Genomic DNA, 20,311 nt, shown 5'->3' on the forward strand with positions numbered 1-20,311 from the left:
TTGCTCATGGGTCCAACAGTGGCTGCATTAAGGGTTAAGGGCCTTGCTCATGGGCCCAACAGTGGCTGCATTAAGGGTTAAGGGCCTTGCTCATGGGCCCAACAGTGGCTGCATTAAGGGTTAAGGGCCTTGCTCATGGGTCCAACAGTGGCTGCATTAAGGGTTAAGGGCTTTGCTCATGGGCCCAACAGTGGCTGCATTAAGGGTTAAGGGCCTTGCTCATGGGTCCAACAGTGGCTGTATTCAGGGTTAAGGGCCTTGCTCATGGGTCCAACAGTGGCTGCATTAAGGGTTAAGGGCCTTGCTCATGGGTCCAACAGTGGCTGCATTAAGGGTTAAGGGCCTTGCTCATGGGTCCAACAGTGGCTGCATTAAGGGTTAAGGGCCTTGCTCATGGGTCCAACAGTGGCTGCATTAAGGGTTAAGGGCCTTGCTCATGGGTCCAACAGTGGCTGCATTAAGGGTTAAGGGCCTTGCTCATGGGTCCAACAGTGGCTGCATTAAGGGTTAAGGGCCTTGCTCATGGGTCCAACAGTGGCTGCATTAAGGGTTAAGGGCCTTGCTCATGGGTCCAACAGTGGCTGTATTCAGGGTTAAGGGCCTTGCTCATGGGTCCAACAGTGGCTGCATTAAGGGTTAAGGGCCTTGCTCATGGGTCCAACAGTGGCTGTATTCAGGGTTAAGGGCCTTGTTCATGGGTCCAACAGTGGCTGCATTAAGGGTTAAGGGCCTTGCTCATGGGCCCAACAGTGGCTGTATTCAGGGTTAAGGGCCTTGCTCATGGGTCCAACAGTGGCTGCATTAAGGGTTAAGGGCCTTGCTCATGGGTCCAACAGTGGCTGCATCACTTTAATACCAATCTATACTCTGATAATTCTTTAAAAATACTTAAAGTCTGCCGTACGTTCCTCACCTGATTCTTGATCATCATTAAAGTCTGCTTCAGAGTGCTGGTGGTCGTCTGTCCGCTTTTGTAAAACTCAGTAACGGCTTTGTTCATGGCGATCTTGTGGTCGTCCTTGTTCAGGTCCTGAAGGTTTTCCAGCTGTTTCAGGGCCTCGTCGTATTTTCCAGACTGAAACCGTTTAAATATAATAATTACTTGTATAACAGGTCAGTCTGTAAGTGATATTTATCGACAGATAATAGATATAGAGGATTAAAATACCGTAAATGCTTCGTAGGCGTTCGTGGCCGTCTCTTTCTCCTGGTCCGAGGTGTCAGTGCAGGAAGTGTTGTCGTGCTTCATGTCACCGGCTTGGTCTGAAGCGTAAATAAAAGCAGTGATATCATTTCAATTTGCTGCTTCAAACCACAACTCTTTCCCTCCCTTCCTTCCTTCCTTGTTTTCTTCTGTCCACAAGTGCTCTTTGGCACCTAACAGACATTCATTGTAAATAAGAATGAGTTCTTAATGTCTGGTTAAATAAATATAAATAAAAAAATGTAATACATGAACAGTTATGATCAAATAAACACTGCCATGAACAGGTCTGGCTGTCCAGTGTATACAAACTAGTGGTTTAAACTTGTAGTATAAACGATTTGGCCCTTGTCAAAGTCATTCAGGGCTTTATGTCTGATCATATCTGCCGTATTTAACCCCACAACTCTGAGTAACTATTATCAGCCCATTATTTAATACATCCCAGAATTATTAACAAATAAGCACGGCAATAAACACGTTTGTCTAGCCAGTGTTTTTAAACTTACAATCTTATGACTGAATACAGTTTTGAGCAATTGAGGGTTAAGGACCTTGCTCAGGGCCCCAACAGTGGTGGTGGTGGTGGTGGTGAGGCTTGAACCGGCAACCTTATGATTGATTACTAGTCCGGTACCTTAACCACTGAGCTATCACTGCCCGCAGTACACACAGCAGTATGTGATTTGGGATGCACCAGAAGATCACTCATGAGTGCTTGTCAACATTATCGAAATGAAAACAAACTGTAGTTGCCAATAATTTGATCTTCTTGGCTGATGTGATCTTACAATTTTTCTTACAACCACTTTAAAAAGAGTCGTTTGTTTAATTAAAGCAGGCAGCATTGTGGTACCTCGGAGTATGTAGTGAAAAGTAAATAGGGTGCCCGTGTTCCTCTGCTAAACACAATCAGGTTGACATTCAGGTCGAAAGTGTTAAACACATCTGGGATCTAGAAAGTCTGCGTAGCTCGGGCTTACTGACTTTTACAAAGACGTTTTCAGATGTATTCGGTCATTACTGGATGTTAGTCAGCATGAAACCAGTTTAGCTGTACCCATAATCATCACATTTTTACTGGGTAATGACTGGGGAATCTTTTCATCATAGCAACATTCCAGTCAACTGCAGTCTACAATTTCTTCACTGCGATTTGAAACTGGTGGTTTAAACTATTTGCCGCTTGTCGAAGGCATTCAGGTCTTCATGTCTGATCATATCTGCTGCTTTCATCCTGTCAACTATGAGTAACAACCATCAGCTCAACAACATTTACTACATTCCTGCTCATCAGATGAACAATTGTTACCTATTCTGCAATTTTCCTTTTGGGGCTCAATCAATCAATCAATACCAAATAAACACTGCCATGAACATGTCTGGTTGTCCAGTATATACAAACTAGTGGTTTAAACTTGTAGTATAAACAATTCAGGTCTTTGTGCCTGATCATATCTGCTGTATTCAACCCATCAACTCTGAGTAACTACCATCAGCCCATTATTTAATACATCCCTGATCATCACATGAACAGTTATAATCGAATAAGTTTAGTTTAGTGTGTAATACCATGTCTGGCCTAGATCCATGTCCATGACAGAAAAGGTTGTGATGTGTCTTTTATCCGCTATTCTGTTGTATTTAGTGAAGTTATGTCTGTTGTCTATGTATGCCCATAGTTTTGTTATTTACAGGGATTTTAGGGGGTGTCTCTGCTAGAGATGGACCGATCGGGGTTTTTGGCACCGATTCCGATCTCCGATCTCCTTTCAGGGACATCGGCCGATAGTCGATTCCGATGGGGGGGGGGGGGGGGGGGGGGGGGGGGGGTGTTGATGAGCAGTAAATAAACTTAAAAAGAGTCTCACAGTGAAGATAAACCGGAGCAGCGCGCGCGTGCGTGTGTGTGTGTGTGTGTGTGTGTTTGTGCCTTTAGAAGAGACGCTTTGTTCACAGTATCGCTATAAGTGATTCATTGATTCATGAGTTGATTCGTTTTTATGTGAAGCGTAAGTTTCTCTTCTCGGTTATCTCTCCGTGTTTACTGTTATTAATTAAATGTCGTGGTTTTAAATAAACACCAACTACTACACAACATTCTGTGTGACTCTCTTACATTAAAAAGCTTCATTAAAAAGCTTCATTAAACTGCTATTACCACAGATCTGTAACCGAGTCAGACTCGTTCCGTCTAAGGAGCTAAAAGTTCAGCAGATGATCCTGAACTAACGAATTTGATAATGAATAAACTTTTGCCTCTGATTGGCTCTGTAACGTTTTCTGTTCTCATCTACATCACAAGTAAGAACCGCTCACGATTTACCAAAGTGAACCAGGAGTTTATATAACGTGCTGATAGAATCGACTCAGATGTGACCGGGTCGAATTATCTTTTTAAAGTAAATATTACAATCAGCAAAATTACATCGTATGTATGATGCACAACGTTAATGATGTTATTTTAGGTCATGAAGAGCTTTCACTGTGGTTTCTGTACGATGGTTGATGAATGGTGATGTGATGGTTGGCGTCTGGATCGATCCACTGAGCTGTTAACTTAACGTGATCTTTATATATCACACGATCGGATCGGCTACTTTTAGGAAATATCGCCGATAGCATATTTTGATTAAAAATCGGCCGATACCGATTCGTAGCCGATCGATCGTCCCATCTCTAGTCTCTGCTATTGTGTTGTTGAACGGTTCCTTCATGCTCTTTGCTGTTAGGCTCTGTTGTCTCTCACGGTCATAAATAAAACATTCCAGCGTTAAGTGTTTGATTGTAATCTGCACAATATTAAACAGTAATCGCCTTTTATTAGAAACGTGTGTGTGTTGATCAAATAAGCACTGCCATGACCATTTTCAGCTGTCCAGTGTATAAACTGTTTGAGTCACTTTATTATAATATCCACAGTAACCGTCGTGGGGCGTGGGGGAGGATCCATAGAGCGAACACGAGATCGAAGTGGTCCCACAGATGCTCAGTTAGGTTCAAGTCTGGGGAATTAGGGGGTCAGGGTTGTACTTGGAAGTCTTGGTCGTGCTGAAAGATCCCATAAGCCCCAGGGAAGGCGATCATGACGAAGCATGTATGGGTGTACGCGATCTGCAAGGACGGATTCATACCCAAATCGGTCGAGAGCGCCTTCCACGTGGATGCATGGGCCCGGAGAACGCTACAAAAACATTCACCAGACCATAACTAAAGTAGGAAGTGGTCATAATAACGTGACTCGGCAGTGTAGAATTGTGGCATAAACAATTCAGCCCTTGTCAAAGTCATATAGGTCTTTATGTCTGATCATATCTGCTGCATTCACCCCATCAACTCCCATCAACTACGAGGAACTACCATCAGGACAATATTTAATACGTCTCCGATAATTAAATGAACAGTTTACTGTGTACTAACTAAATGTGTTATATACATTTGTGGTTTGAACTTGTGGTATAAACAATTTGGCCCTTGTCATTCAGGTCTTTATGTCTGATCATGTCTTATTTATTTATTAGGATTTTAACGTCATGTTTTACACTTTGGTTACATTCATGACAGGACAGGTAGTTACACGTTACCCATAATTCATCAGTTCAAGTTTTTTTTTTATGTCAAACACACACATGGACAACTTTGTGTCTCCAATTCACCTCACTGAGCGTCTTTGTTCTGTGGGAGGAAACCGGAGCTCCCAGAGGAAACCCACGCAGACACGGGGAGAACATGCAAACTCCACACAGAAAGGACCCGGGAATCAAACCCAGGACCTTCTCGCTGTGAGGCGACCCACCGGGCCATCGTGGACACAGGGCGGCACGGTGGCTCCTGGGTTCGATCCCCAGGTGGGGCGGTCCGGGTCCTTCCTGTGTGGATGCACATTGTCTGTCCAGTGTGTATAAACTTGTGTTATATCTATATTTTTGATTACACAGAGCAGCAGAGAAGCCCTGGTGTGTTTGTTTGTTTATTATTTATTAGGATTTTAACGTCATGTTTTACACTTTGGTTACATTCATGACAGGAACGGTAGTTACTCATTACACAAGATTCATCAGTTCACAAGTTTATATCAAACACAGTCATGGACAATTTAGTATCTCCAATACACCTCACTTGCACGTCTTTGGACTGTGGGAGGAAACCGGAGCTCCCGGAGGAAACCCACGGGGAGAACATGCAAACTCCACACAGAAAGGACCCTGACCGCCCTACCTGGGAAACAAACCCAGGAGCCACCGTGCCGCCCTGTGTCCACGATGGCCCGGTGGGGAGCACTGTCGCCTCACAGGTCGATTCCCAGGTCAAACAAACCTGGCGTGTTTGCACCAAGAACGTCAAGAACTCACAACTCACACGACTGGACTGAATAATAACTCCAATTATTTTTGCTAGTTATAACTTTTAGTTCATTTTAATTCTGTGTTTGTATGATTTGTGTAAATCGTGTATTTATTTAAAGTATCCTCCAGACCACCCAAGAAGGACCTGCTGAGTCTGGTTCCTCTCAAGGTTTCTTCCTGTCATTTTAAGCGAGTTTTCCTTGCCACAGTCGCCCTCGGCTTGCTCAACAGGGGTTTTTGTATCTGCTGGTCCTGGATTCTGTAAAGCTGCTTTGAGACAATGTCTATTGTAAAAAGCGCTATATAAATAAAGTTGACTTGACTTTCTGTGTGGAGTTTGCATGTTCTCCCCGTGTCTGCGTGGGTTTCCTCACAGAGTACAAAGACGTGCAAGTGCGGTGAACTGATGAATCTTGTGTAATGAGTAACTACCTGTACAGTCATGAATGTAACCAAAGTGTAAAACATGACGTTAAAATCCTAATAAACAAACAAAAGTAATGATGAGTAACTACCATCAGCTCAACGTTTGTCTGTCCAGTGTGTATAAACTTGTGTTATATCTATATTTTTGAATACACAGAGCAGCAGAGAAGCCCTGGTGTGTTTGTTTGTTTGTTTATTAGGATTTTAACGTCATGTTTTACACTTTGGTTACATTCATGACAGGAACGGTAGTTACTCATTACACAAGATTCATCAGTTCACAAGTTTTTTTTTTAATGTCAAACACACTCATGGACAATTTAGTATCTCCAGTTCACCTCACTTGCACGTCTTTGTTCTGTTGGAGGAAACCCACGCGGACACGGGGAGAACATGCAAACTCCACACAGGAAGGACCCGGACCGTCCCGCCTGGGGACCGAACCCAGGAGCCACCGTGCCGCCCTGTGTCCACGATGGCCCGGTGGGGAGCACTGTCGCCTCACAGCGAGAAGGTCCTGGGTTTGATTCCCGGGTCCTTTGTGTGTGGAGTTTGCATGTTCTCCCCGTGTCCGTGTGGGTTTCCTCCGGACGCTCCGGTTTCCTCAGTACAAAGACGTGCACGTGAGGTGAACTGATGAATCTCGTGTGATGAGTAACTACGTGTCCTGTCATGAATGTAACCACAGTGTAAAACATGACGTTAAAATCCTAATAAATAAATAATAGTAACTACCATCAGCCCAACATTAAATATAACCCTGATCATGACATGCACGTTTATCTGTCTAGTGTATGTAAACCTGTGGCATCTACAACAAACTTAAATGTATATTTTTGATTATATTTGATTACACAGAGCAGTAGAGAAGCCCTGGTGTGTCTGAAACCCTGAGTTTAAAGTATATGGACAGGTACAGAGCTGGTGTAGGTGGGCGTGCCAGCTGCACAGGTAGCTATCTCCACCAGCATTCGCTCCATAACACTGGATTTAAGAATTTAAGCCAGAAAATGTGCTTTTTTTACTCGCTATGCAGAGTTTAAATGTTAAATAGAAGTATAATTAATAAACACATGACACAGCAGAGTTACGAATCGCAGTTTGAAGTTTGCTGATGTCTGAATTGAACCACATGCTAACACAAACACGCCTCGATATGCTTCAAAATCGCTGGAAATAAGCACATTTAATATCAGCTCACCCTAATAGTGCTGTATAGTGCGATATTTAATTTATTATATGACTTAATAATTGTATTTACATCCAGACGTCAGCTAAACAGACAAACTCGGAGCTAACATGCTAACTAGCCAGATGCTAACCTTATACCAGCTAATGCTAAAAGCACAGCTTACCAGAGTTCGTTTCCGCCATGGTTTGCTGCTTTAAAGAAATAAAGACTCCACAGACTGGATTCTTTGTTGAATTATGAGGAAATAAAATCGCAATTATAAGCACTTTGTATTCGCTTCTAACTGCTTGACTTCATTCAGGAGTCCGCCATGAAAATTACCCAGTCTCCTAATGACAAACACGGCTTAGAGACGCGGGGCGGAACGTGCGCAGCGCCGTCTGGCGGTTTGGGGATGTTACTGCAGCGCTAAAGTTTACTGCAATACCGCCGACCGCCACTGGATGTCGACATTTATTCATTTACACTGGTACCCTGTAACTCAACGTCCTTTAAACTCAAAATCTTTAAAACTCGACGCCCTTTGTACCCTTAAAAATATATTTATTTCATTTCAGATTAACAACGAATAGCCGCTTTGTTTAATGCTCGGCTTGAGTGGTGCAGTAAAACGTCACCAAAGTGTGAATATGAGCTGAATCTGCATTAGTGTGGAATAAGCGTCAGATCCAGGGTTACAGCTCCACATGTATCTGTGTTTATCTGGATTCTCCTCCCTGTTTCACTTTTAAACTTGTGTTACAGCTCGAGGTTCTAAGAAATTGTAAGAATCGGCTTTTTATTGAGAAATAAAACACTTCTCTTAATTATTACTGCTCATAAGTTCCTCCACTACGAACGAACAAACTTCTTCTGTCTGTCCAAACATCCGAGTCTCTTGCTGTCTTTAAAAAACGATTAAAACCCCACATTTTTACTAAGCACTTAAGCTGACTTGTACTTACTAACACACTTTTCCATTTCTTGAAAAAAAACAACAAAAAAAAACTTCTGGTTCTAACAGGTTTGAGCAGATTTGTGTTCTTGGACTGGTGTCTACTTAATCTAGAGTAATGAAATGTTCACTATGGAAGTACTTCTGTAAGTCGCTCTGGATAAGAGCGTCTGCTAAATGGCGAAAATGTAAATGTAAATGTCTACTAATGAAATTCCTCACTTGCTGTTTTAGTACAATAAGTCACGTTAAGCTTTGTTCACCTCCGTCACACTTCATAGGAAATAACGGCACAACAGGGCAAAAGCAGTTTTGTCACTTCTCATGTGAATGCGCCGATACTGAACGGAATACGGTATTCCAACATCAAGCATCTTCATTATTAAGAAGCATAAGGAAACAATAAAGAAGTAAAGCTAAAGTGCAGCTTTTATTGATTTTAACTGTTTTAATTGTATGTCAGTGTGTTTATATTATATTTGTGTTATTTTCAGTGCATAAGTGTCAGAAACAACCTCATTATTTTACATTAGCCTAAAATATATGCAGTTCCACAGAACAATGAAACGCATTAACAGGTTTCCCAAACATCCTTATGGAAAAAAAATACCTTGAAACTCAACGTCTTTTAAACTCAACGCCCCTCCCAGACGTTGAGTTTTAAGGTACAACTGTATTTTATTTATTCATTCACTTACCGTCTGTTTTACTGCAGCCCTAAAGTTCACTGATATACCTCAACTCACCACTAGATGTCGACGTTCATTCATTTATGTAATTCACTCGTTCATGGTCTGTTTGACCACCGATCTGTCCCGGTCAGCGTCGCGGTGGGTGTAATTCACTGGGCGAAAGGTAGTAAACACTGTGGGCAGGTCGGCAGTCCATCAGAGAGCAAACACACACACACACACACACACACACACACACCATCACACACACAATTACACTTAAAGCACCTAGTGCAATATGAATGAATGAACACCTGACACATGTAACTTTACTATTTAATCATGTAATTACTATTTAAATTAAATCAAATCACTTTATTGTCACGTTACATCTGCATATATGACAAATAAAGGCATTCTATATATTCTAGCACCATCTGTTTATTGTATACAGGTTATTGTTTAAGACTATTAATGTACAGATGTACAGACAGTTTGAAAAGGGAATGAGGAATATAAATATTTGGGTGATTCTTCAATTGCGGGCTCTTTTGACCATCTTAACTTTTGAAAAATAAAATTAGGAATAATTTAGTTTTAATTATGTCAAGATAATGCTAGAGCAAAGACTTAATGGTGGCTACAATTGAGCTTATATAGAATTTCAATATTTCATATTTATTTGCGAAGTGGCATAGCAAAATGTCATTATGTGTTGGTAATGACGTGTTGCGGTAATGACAATTTTTACTTTTTTTAAGAAAAAAACTAGCTAGGCCATGGATTTGCTAAAGCTAGTCAACAGCTAGTACAAGATGCACTTTAAATACATATAAATAATGTGTACATTTCTTTTTTTTTTTTGGTGAAGTACTGCCATACTGATGTAAATGGTAATGACGCTGAATAAATATACTCTATGATCAGGAGGAATACATGATTAAATTACTCACATTTCCAGACATTAAAATGTTAATCTTCTCTCTTGGCTGGCATGTGCTTCCTTGCGAGTCTTTGTTTCCATGGTTACAACATAAACAAGTGTTACCTTCAAATGATTCCCCACAGAAACCATACACTGTTGCGGTAATGACGATAATGCTGGGGACAGTAATATATTGCTCACAAATATGCATAGGTTGTACAAATATGAAAAAAAAAATACATTTTGTTTCTTTTTAAGTTATTATAAAACTCATATTGTGATTTTTATAATGAATTGATCACTTTTTAGCATTTTATTAGAGCAAAGAAGTTTTAAAGTCTGGGTTGGGGACAAGGCCAAAGTAGCAAAATATTGACGTTTAAATCATCATAAAAAATTAAAATAAATTAATATTTTAATAAAAATAATTATTTCGGTATGTAATTTTTTTAGTGATGCAATGAATGATCTTTTTAATACCTAAAATATTTGTTTTGTAATAAAGTATTTTTAACACAAATTTATAACTTAGGGACGTAAAAGTTCCCCCAATTGAAGAATCACCCATTTACAAATTGGAATAGTTATTCAAAGTCCAAGATGTACAGATATTGTACAAGATATGAATGATATATAGCATGTATGCAGGTGTGGTGGATATACTGTAGTTCAAGTGAGTTCGTTTGTTTGTTTATTAGGATTTTACCGTCATGTTTTACACTTTGGTGTTACATTCATGACAGGAACGATAGTTACTCATTACACAAGATTCATCAGTTCACAAGGTTATATCAAACACAGTCATGGACAATTTAATATCTCCAATTGACCTCACTTGCACGTCTCTGGACTGTGGGAGGAAACCGGAGAACCCGGAGTAAACCCATGCAGACACGGGGAGAACATGCAAACTCCACACAGAAAGGACCTGGACCGCACCACCTGGGGATCGAACCCAGGACCTTCTTGCTGTGAGGCGACAGTGCTACCCACTTAGCCACCGTGCCTCCCATTCAAGTGAGTAAAGTGCAGAGTGCAGAATGGGCTGTATGGGGTGTGTGTGGTGTGGATTGTCTATGGAGATCACTGTATTGATGAGGAGGAGTGTGAGTGTCTTACTTACTCTCCTCCTTCACCTCCTGCACATTTATTCATTCATTGCTTATAACTACACTGTAGAGGCTTGTGTGTGTGACTAGACGGTAGCCATATATATCTATCTCTATCTCTATATATCTATATATCTATCTATCATTTGTGTGCACATCCACACAGAAAAGACCCAGAATTAAACCCAGGACCTTTTTGCTGTGAGGCAACAGTGCTACCCTCCAAGCCACCAGGCTATCCAGTGGCATTCAGATAAGATGCGTTTTGCGAGAAGAATAACCATTAAATCCACTCTGAAAGCATCTACATGTATCTAAGAGTAGCTGGATTGTGTGTGACAAGATCTTATAACCCTTTTTACTCCTCTTATTGTAGAGTGGACTGTATGTGTTTGAGTAAAACACTTAAACCAGCAGTGGTGTCTTATCTTTACAATAGCAGTTTAAGTGGTGATCTGCGTTCAAAACATGAAGCACCAGAGCAGGAAAATAATGAAAATGTACGTGAACACCTGACCAGATTTTTGCTCAAGGGCCCAACAGTAGCAACTTAGCAGTGGTGGGGTTTGAACCAGCGACCTTCTGATTACTTGTTGATTTATTAGGATTTTAACGTCATGTTTTAACAATTTGGTTACATTCATAACAGGAACGGTAGTCACTCATTACACAAGATTCATCAGATCACAAGGTTATACAACCCCTGGCAAAAATTATGGAATCACCACTCTTGGAAGATGTTCTTTCAATTGTTTAATTTTGTAGAAAAAAAAGAAATCACAGACATGCCACAAAACTATCATTTTTCAAAATGTCAACCTTCTGGCATTAAGAAACAATAAAAAAAAGAAACAAATATAATAGTTGTGGTCAGTCACAATTGCTTTTTTTTAGATCAAGTAGAGGAAAAAAATATGGAATCATTCAAATCTGAGGAAAAAATTATGGAATCACTCTGTAATTTGCAGTTTAAAAACAAAACATCTGCAGCAGATTAGATTTGCTAATTATTCTTCAGTTTAAATAGAGTGCTCACACCTCGGAGAGCTGTTGCACAAAGCAGATTGTCATGAATCATGGTTCCAACACAAGATATGTCAGTTGAAACAAATGAGAGGATTATAAAACTCCTTCAAGAAGATAAATCATTGTGGAATGTCGCAAAAGATGTTGGTTGTTCCCAGTAAGCTGTGTTTAAAATCTGGACCAAGTACAAACAAAATGGGAAGGTTGTAAAAGGGAAGCATACTGGTAGACCAAGTAAGACATCAAAGCATCAAGATAGAAAACTTAAAGCAATATGTCTTGAAAACAGAAAATGCACAACAAAACAAATGAGAAACAAGTGGCCGGAAAGTGGAGTCAATGTCTGTGACTGAACTGTAAGAAATCACCTAAAAGAAATGGGATTTACATACAGAAAAGTCAAACAAAAGCCATCATTAACACCTAAAAAGAAAAGAACAAGGTTAAAGTAGGCTAAAGAAAAGCAACCGTGGACTGTGGGTGACTGGATAAAAGTGATCTTCAGTGATGAATCGCGAATCTGCATTGGGCAAGGTGATGATGCTGGAACTTTTGTTTGGTGTCTGTCCAATGAAATTTATGAAGATAACTGCCTAAAGAAAACATGTTAATTTCCACAGTTGTTGATGATATGGGCCTGCATGTCGGGTAAAGGCACAGGGGAGATGGTCTTCAATAAATGCCAAAGTCCACATTGAAATTTTGGACGCTTTTCTTATTCCATCAGTTGAAAGGATGTTTGGTGATGATGACTTACTTCATTTTTCAAGATGATAATGCATCTTGCCATAGGGCAAAGGACGTGAAAACTTTCCTTCAAGAAAACATATAATGTCAATGGCATGGCCTGCAAATAGTCCGGATCTCAATCCATTTGAAAATCTCTGGTGGAAATTGAAGAAAATGGTCAATGACAAGGTTCCAACCTGCAAAGCTGATCTGGCAACAGCAAGAGACAGTTGAAGGCAGATTGATGAAGAATACTGTTTGTCATTAGTTAACTCCATGCCTCATAGAGTTTAAACCATTATAAAAGCCAGAGGTGGTGCAACAAAGTAATAATGGTGCAGTGTTTTCTAATGATTCCATAATTTTTTCCTCAGATTTCAGTGATTCCATATTTTTTTCCTCTACTTGATCTAAAAAAAAGCAATTGTGACTGACCACAACTATTATATTTGTTTCTTTTTTTATTGTTTCTTAATGCCAGAGGGTTGACAGTTTGAGAAATGATAGTTTTGTGGCATGTCTGTGATTTATTTTTTTTCTACAAAATTAAACAATTGAAAGAACATCTTCCAAGAGTGGTGATTCCATAATTTTTGCCAGGGGTTGTATTAAACACAGTCATGGTCACCTCACTTGCACTTCTTTGGACTGTGGGAGGAAACCCACACGGACACGGGGAGAACATGCAAACTCCACACAGAAAGGACCCAGACCGGTGCCACCTTGCGATCAAACCCAGGACCTTCTTGCTGTAAGGCGACAGTGCTACCCACTTAGCCACTGTGCCGCCCCCTTTTGATTACTGATAACCTATTTATAAAACCCACTAATTATTTAACTAAGGTCACAAAAATAACCTGAAGTAAAAAATCAGGGTCGTAATCAAAACTGGAACCACTATGAAACCCTAGAAAGAACTGGTGGCTCAGTGGGTAGCACTGTTGCCTCACAGCAAGAAGGTCCTGGGTTCGATTCCCAGCTGGAGCAGTCCGGGTCCTTTCTGTGTGGAGTTTGCATGTTCTCCCCGTGTCTGTGTGTAAGTGAGGTGAATTGGAGATACAAAATTGTCCATGAGTGTGTTTGACATTGAAGTTGAACTGAAGAATCATGGGTAACCTGTAACTATCTGTCCTGTCATGAATGGAACCCATGTTAGAATCATAATAAACAAACAAACAGACAAGCTATACAGTCAATATTCAGAAGGATAAAACTCCAGTTAATGAAAAATAGATATTTGTATACATTTCCCCAAAGTTTAGAAGTGCGTCCTTTATAAAATTATTATTACTAAAACGATTTAGCAACGATTTTGCATGTTTGATTTCATCTTGGTGCCGCCGCACATGATCATTATTTTAGGCTGATTGTTATTGCTTTGTTTTTATGTGTTACTCCGCTATCATTCAGTCACCTCATTTTATTCTGGTTAAAGTGGTTTCATCTGCAGAAAAATCCCATTTTAAACGTTAACGTCCTGAATGCTTGTGTTTATACGTACAGATTTCCTGCCAGTAGAGGGTGAAGCTTTGTTTCTTTATTGGTAATTGTACTTCTGAATGGCTGCAGTAAACAAGCGCCCATTAAACGGCCACACAGAGGACACCAGATATAATGAAAACAGAACTAAACGATTTCTACACTTTCTACACCACCAAATGAATAATCCATATATCTGCATGTATATTTGAATCCAGCCAAAGTCAAGAAAGAACTTAAAGAACTTAAATTAATGAAAGTACTTTGGGATAAAACGTATTCCAACATGCACCAACACAGTAAAAAGAGCATTTGCAGGAACCATAAACATTTTAAGACTGCTGTTAAATACATGTTCTGTTTATATAGTGGTGAGCGGCGCCGACTAGCCGGGCTGAGGAGTGGGTGTGGTCATCCAGGTGCTCCCAGGATGCCCTGCGCCACTCCTGTTTAAGTCCCGTCCCTTTTGTGATTTTTGTTGTTATTTACTGTTGGTTATTCATGTTGATTATTAATGAGTTGTTTAATTAATTTAGAGACCCCTTGTTTAATGTTGCATGTAGGTGTGTTTATTTAATCTCCCCATTTGCCTTAGTGTCAATGCATGCAGCAGGTGGGGGTGTGAATACTTTTGCCTTGGCAGGTGACTGTGTGTGTGCAAACATGTAGTTGGTGGGGGGAGTGAATACTTTTGTTCAGGCAGGTTACAGAGAGTGTATGTATGCGTGTGTGTGCAAGCATGCAGTTGGTGGCATCAGAATACTTTGAGTCAAGCAGGTTATAGAGTGTGTGTGTGTGTGTGTGAGAGAGAGAGAGAGAGTGTGTGTGTTTGTGTGCAAGCATGCAGTTGGTGGTGTCCAAATACTTTTGCTCAGGCAGGTTACACTGTGTGTGTGTGTGTGTGTTTGTGTGTGCAAGCATGCAGTTTGTGGTGTCCAAATACTTTTGCTCAGGCAGGTTACCCTGTGTGTGTGTGTGTGTGTGTGTGTGTTTGTGTGCAAGCATGCAGTTTGTGGTGTCCAAATACTTTTGCTCAGGCAGGTTACACTGTGTGTGTGTGTGTGTGTGTGTGTGTGTGCAAGCATGCAGTTTGTGGTGTCCAAATACTTTTGCTCAGGCAGGTTACACTGTGTGTGTGTGTGCAAGCATGCAGTTTGTGGTGTCCAAATACTTTTGCTCAGGCAGGTTACCCTGTGTGTGTGTGTGTGTGTGTGTGTGTGTGTGTGTGCAAGCATGCAGTTTGTGGTGTCCAAATACTTTTGCTCAGGCAGGTTACACTGTGTGTGTGTGTGTGAGTGTGTGTGTTTGAGCAAGCATACTTTTGGTCATGCAGGTTATAGTGTGTGTGTGTTCTGTCTGTGGGGGTGTGAATACTTTTGGTCATCCATGTTACAGTGTGTGTTCAAGCATGTACACATAGTGTCACATTTTATAATTTTTTTGTACAGTTTATAGACATTTTGCACACGTCTATAAACTGCACCTTGTATGCTTACCCTTTAAGTTTTTTATTCTTTGTCTAATGTTCTTTATATTCTTATTTTTATATTATTATATTTTTTTGATTTCTTAGATTTCTTGCATTACTTTAATTTTTTAATTTTATTTCCTTGCACTAAATCAACGTGTTTTTTTGTGATAACTGTGAATTGCTGCTGTAACACTAAAATTTCCTTTGGGGATCAATAAAGTCATCAATCAATCAATCAATCCATCAAATGTAGTTGGTGGGGGTGTGAATACTTTTGGTCATGCAGGTTACAGTGACTGTGTGTGTGTGTGTGTTTTATTTTAAAGTATAAAACTGAACTGATATTTTTAGGATCTAAAATCTAGTATAATGGACTAGTACTGGACTAGTAATCGAAAGGTCGCTGGTTCAAGCCCCACCACTGCCAGGTTGCCACTGTTGGGCCCTTGAGTAAGGCCCTTAACCCTCAATTGCTTGGACTCTATACTGTCACAGTACTGTAAGTCTCTCTGGATAAAAGCGTCTGTTAAATGCTGAAAATGTGAAGGTACTGCAGACAGGTGAAGATATGAAATGCACACTGAGCCTGATCATGAATGAATGAATTTTGCTCTGGGAGGTTTTTGCTGTTCTGTATTCCGGGTTCTTCTTCTTATTGTAAGTGTATTTAACTACTTTTGAATCTGATTCTTGCGTCTTCGATCCTCCGTCTGAGGGTATACGCGAGGGCGTCTGGGAAATGATGCAGCAGAGAAACCGCGATCAGTGAAACTAAATAAGACATTTATTATATCCCACTGAAGCGACTCGTTTAAATCTCTGTTATTTATTGATGGCTTAGCGCGCGGTTTTATTACCTGTCAGTGAGAATAACGGATCTGCTCGTATACAACACGCTCTAACTGAAAATGAAGTTATTTTATTAAATAAAAATCAAAACGTGATTCTGTGTTTACGAATCATTTACCTGCTCACATGTTCTAGCCCAGAGGTGTTTAATCTTTTTCATACCAACCTGCAGAAGCTGCACTAGAAACAATCAATCATTCCAGAACAAAGACTAGTTAATGAAACAAGTGCTCCCTACAATTTTATCTCCCAATTTAGTCATATCTAATCATCTCTACTGCTGCAAACCGCTTCTTTTCACTTCTGTATCATGCACGGAGAATCACGCACTGATCTCCATTATCCCTCGTCTATGTGCAGTACCATCAACCAGCCAGCAGAGGTCATAACTGCAGCAGTTATGATGTGTTTTAGCGCTGAGCCACCTGAGCGCCAACCGGAGCTGTGTGTATAATTGTTACTATACAAAATTTCCCTGGATAAAACTTGAGACAACTGTTCCCTTACACTTTTTACCCAACTCATTTATTCATTATCCGGTTTACCACCACTTTATCCTGGTCAGGGTTGTGGTGGGGCGTATTCATTGGGCGGAAGGCAGGAAACAACACGGACAGGTCACCAGTCCAGCACAGAACACACACACACACACACACACACACACCTAGGGCAAATTTAGTATTATTATTTATTATACAGTACTTTTATACACACTCACATACACACACCCCTTCAAACACACACACACTCTCATACATACACACATACACACACAAACACACTCTCACACACATACACACTCACCCACACACACACATTCAGATACACACACTTACATACATACATACATACACACACACACACCCCTATGGCAAATTTAGTATTATTATACATTATACAGTATTATTATACACACTCACATACATACACACACACACACATACACACACACACACACTCACATACAAACACACATACACACTCGTATACATACACACAGACATATACACACTCTCTCACACACACATACACAGTCCCACACACACACACACACATTCACATACACACACTTACACACACACACACACACACACACACACACACACACACACACTCACATACATACACATACACACACTACCAAACACACATACACACACAAACTCACTCACACACACTTTTATACACAAACACACACACACTCATACAAACATCTGTTCAGCATTTACACTCCAGTACAAACACATTCTATAAAATATGTATATTCTTTGTGCTCTCAGGGGTGTCCACATACTTTTGGCTAGACAGATTTACACTGGGCGTGTCTTTAGACTTGTGGAAGGAAACTCCGCTCTACCCGGATATAGAACCCAGGACCTTCGTCCCTAAATACCTATGCTTAATAGAAATATAAGCTTGTTTAATTGACTGATATTAATTCGATTCGTTGGTATTAAATTAGTATTTGTTTTGCCCATCAGATTTTTGTCCATTTATAAATTGTATAGGCTATTACAAGTTTAACCCTATAACGCCAAGTGTATCGTATTTGATACATGAGTTTTAGAGACCTCTAAATCATCAATATGTATTTTGTTTTCCTGAAAAACCTGACAAAGGTTTTGGGGTTTGTTTTGAGACCCCAGTTATTCATTTATAACTTTTAAATTGCTTGAGTAAAAATTAAAAGTGAAAGGGGTTAATTCAAATTATGTTCTGTACATTTTCGTTTGTAAAAAAACGAACAATGATTGAACAATAAATTAAAAAAATTATACAATAAATCCTGACAAAACAAAACTCATATATGCAAATTCTTATTAAATGCATTTTTTTTTTATTTCACAGAAGGTCAAATAAACACTCCACTTTCAAAAAATTATACATTTTGGGCAATGTTTTGGTGGTTTAGACTTTAAACCTATTAAAATCTCTTTTATCTTGTGTTTAAATTCCTCTGAGTGCATTTAAAGTATAAATAAGATCTTACTGATGGCGGATTTCGATTGACGCCCAGGTTGAGACCTACAGGACAATTAATCAAGCAGTTGTGTACCTGTCAATTACAGTGTAGGCATTTACCCATGATCCACTGCTTTAGATAGTTACCTACAGCTCTGTATGTCACGACCCAACAACATTTTAACACTCACACTCCCTTGACTATTGACTGGATTCTGTCTGGTGACTCTTGGCCTCTGTACACTTCCCTCATTACCCAGCTCATGTATCTAAACCCACTGACTGTGTAAACACGACATCCTGGGTATTTCATCCAAACTGAAATCCAGAGCAGTACAGAACAGTATGTGAGAACATAAATACTTCCAGTAAACCAAGGAAACACAAATATTTTACTTCATGAATCAGAATAGAGGGGGAAAACTGCAGTCGAAAGCAATCCATGCAGACAGAGGATTGACTGGTAGGCACTGAGCCCGCCATGACCCTTGTTAAGAAGCAGTGGTTGCTTATGGTAAATTAATTCCAAAAATAACTATTGTGAATCATTTGTGTTGTTAATTCATGTTTGTTTTCTAAAATAAATAAAATATTTTACCAAAATAAAACAACAAGGTTGCCGTGACACAATCATTTCACAAATGAGACAGTGGTAGCCTGCTGGGTAGAGCTTTGGACTATCTGTTGAAAGATTGTTTACTAAATCCTGGCTCTTTCATGCATCCAAAGTTGGGCCCTTAACCCTCTCTCAGCTTCTAAAAAGCTGGGATACACATAAAAAGAATTTAATTGCATTGTAAATGTGTACATTTATTTATATATGACAAATAAAGACATTCTATTTTGTTCTACTCTATTCTATAGGCACGGGATTAAAGACCTCAACTGTGTTTCTGCACAAAATTCAGGTATGGCTTACAGTTTGCATTTCTTGATGCATTGGTAGACTTGGTAGAGTTAAGCAACAACAGTTTTCCGAAGTACTTCTGAGCCCATGTGGCTATATTTATCTCAAAGGTTACACACATTCAGTAGTGGTTTCTGGAAATGCCCAACATGGAATCTTTTCCCAATGTTAAGTACGGTAGATGGTGCAAGACAAATTATTTGCAATCTTTTTAAATTGAATGATTGAATCACGACTCGCCTGTTACCACTTTACCCGTTTGTTGTGAAATGTTTTAAAATGGCTGGAAGCGATCTCTCTATATAGACACATTTTACATCATCCCACACTCCTGAGAAGAGGGCGTGTCTAAATTCTTAGATCCCTTAAAATGCTCCTACTGAGGCGCCTTAATTCTGAGTGATAATCTGACTAAATGACGAGGCTGAGTGTCTGAAGCTTCCTCAGCGCTGAAGGCAATCCCAGCATTCAGTGCAGCATGACTTTACAAAAAATGACACGGCGGACCAATGTGGAGCAACCAACGGAGTTCTTTTCTAATGTAAATAAATTTTCATTGATGTTTAATGTGTATAAAGGTGCACAAGCGTCGTTTATTTGTAAATTTGGGCTCATCGGGGACAGTTTAACCATTTTCGGTACACAGAGGGAGACTGGTGCTGGCGTGCTACCGGGTTGAACAGCGCGAGGCTAACTGTGTTAGCTTAAACTGCGGTGTGTCTAAGTAGAGCGTCTAAATAATCTGCCTTATTTACATTTACATTTTACATTTTCAGCATATAGCGGACGCCTTTATCCAAAGCGATTTACAGTACAGTTACAGTATACAGTCTGAGCAATTGAGGGTTAAGGGCCTTGCTCAAGGGCCCAACAGCAGCGACCTGGCAGTGGTGGGGCTTGAACCAGTGGCCTTCTGATTACAAGTCCAGTACCCTAACCACTAAGCTACGAGTTGCCCCTCGTAGTTGCCTTATGAGTTCGATGTCTTATTAGAATCCTCTCTACTGAAGCAGCTGATCAGGTAGGTAGTAGGGAGCAGGGCGGGTCACTAGGTCTTCAGACAGACCCATGTAACTTTGTT

General features: G+C 40.1%; 1 protein-coding gene across 3 annotated transcripts in view; it reads right to left on the reverse strand.

The window, feature by feature from the left end:
* The window catches only part of cnot10 (CCR4-NOT transcription complex, subunit 10), a 42,575-nt gene extending 32,794 nt beyond the window's left edge, over window positions 1-9,781 (reverse strand). For 2 of the 3 annotated variants that reach the window (XM_062991443.1, XM_062991442.1), the window contains exons 1-3: window positions 7,332-7,495; window positions 1,169-1,263; window positions 914-1,075 (exon numbers count right to left, since the gene is read on the reverse strand). In XM_062991443.1, coding sequence (XP_062847513.1) covers window positions 914-1,075; window positions 1,169-1,263; window positions 7,332-7,350 — 276 coding nt within the window. In that variant the 5' untranslated portion in view covers window positions 7,351-7,495. Of the gene's footprint in view, window positions 1-913; window positions 1,076-1,168; window positions 1,264-7,331; window positions 7,496-8,848; window positions 8,968-9,726 lie in introns of those variants that run through there. The other variant, XM_062991444.1, reaches the window with a different exon arrangement.
* Between the last annotated feature and the right edge of the window lie 10,530 nt (window positions 9,782-20,311).

This window comes from Trichomycterus rosablanca, chromosome 3, assembly GCF_030014385.1.
Source record: "Trichomycterus rosablanca isolate fTriRos1 chromosome 3, fTriRos1.hap1, whole genome shotgun sequence".
Classification (NCBI taxonomy): domain Eukaryota; kingdom Metazoa; phylum Chordata; class Actinopteri; order Siluriformes; family Trichomycteridae; genus Trichomycterus; species Trichomycterus rosablanca.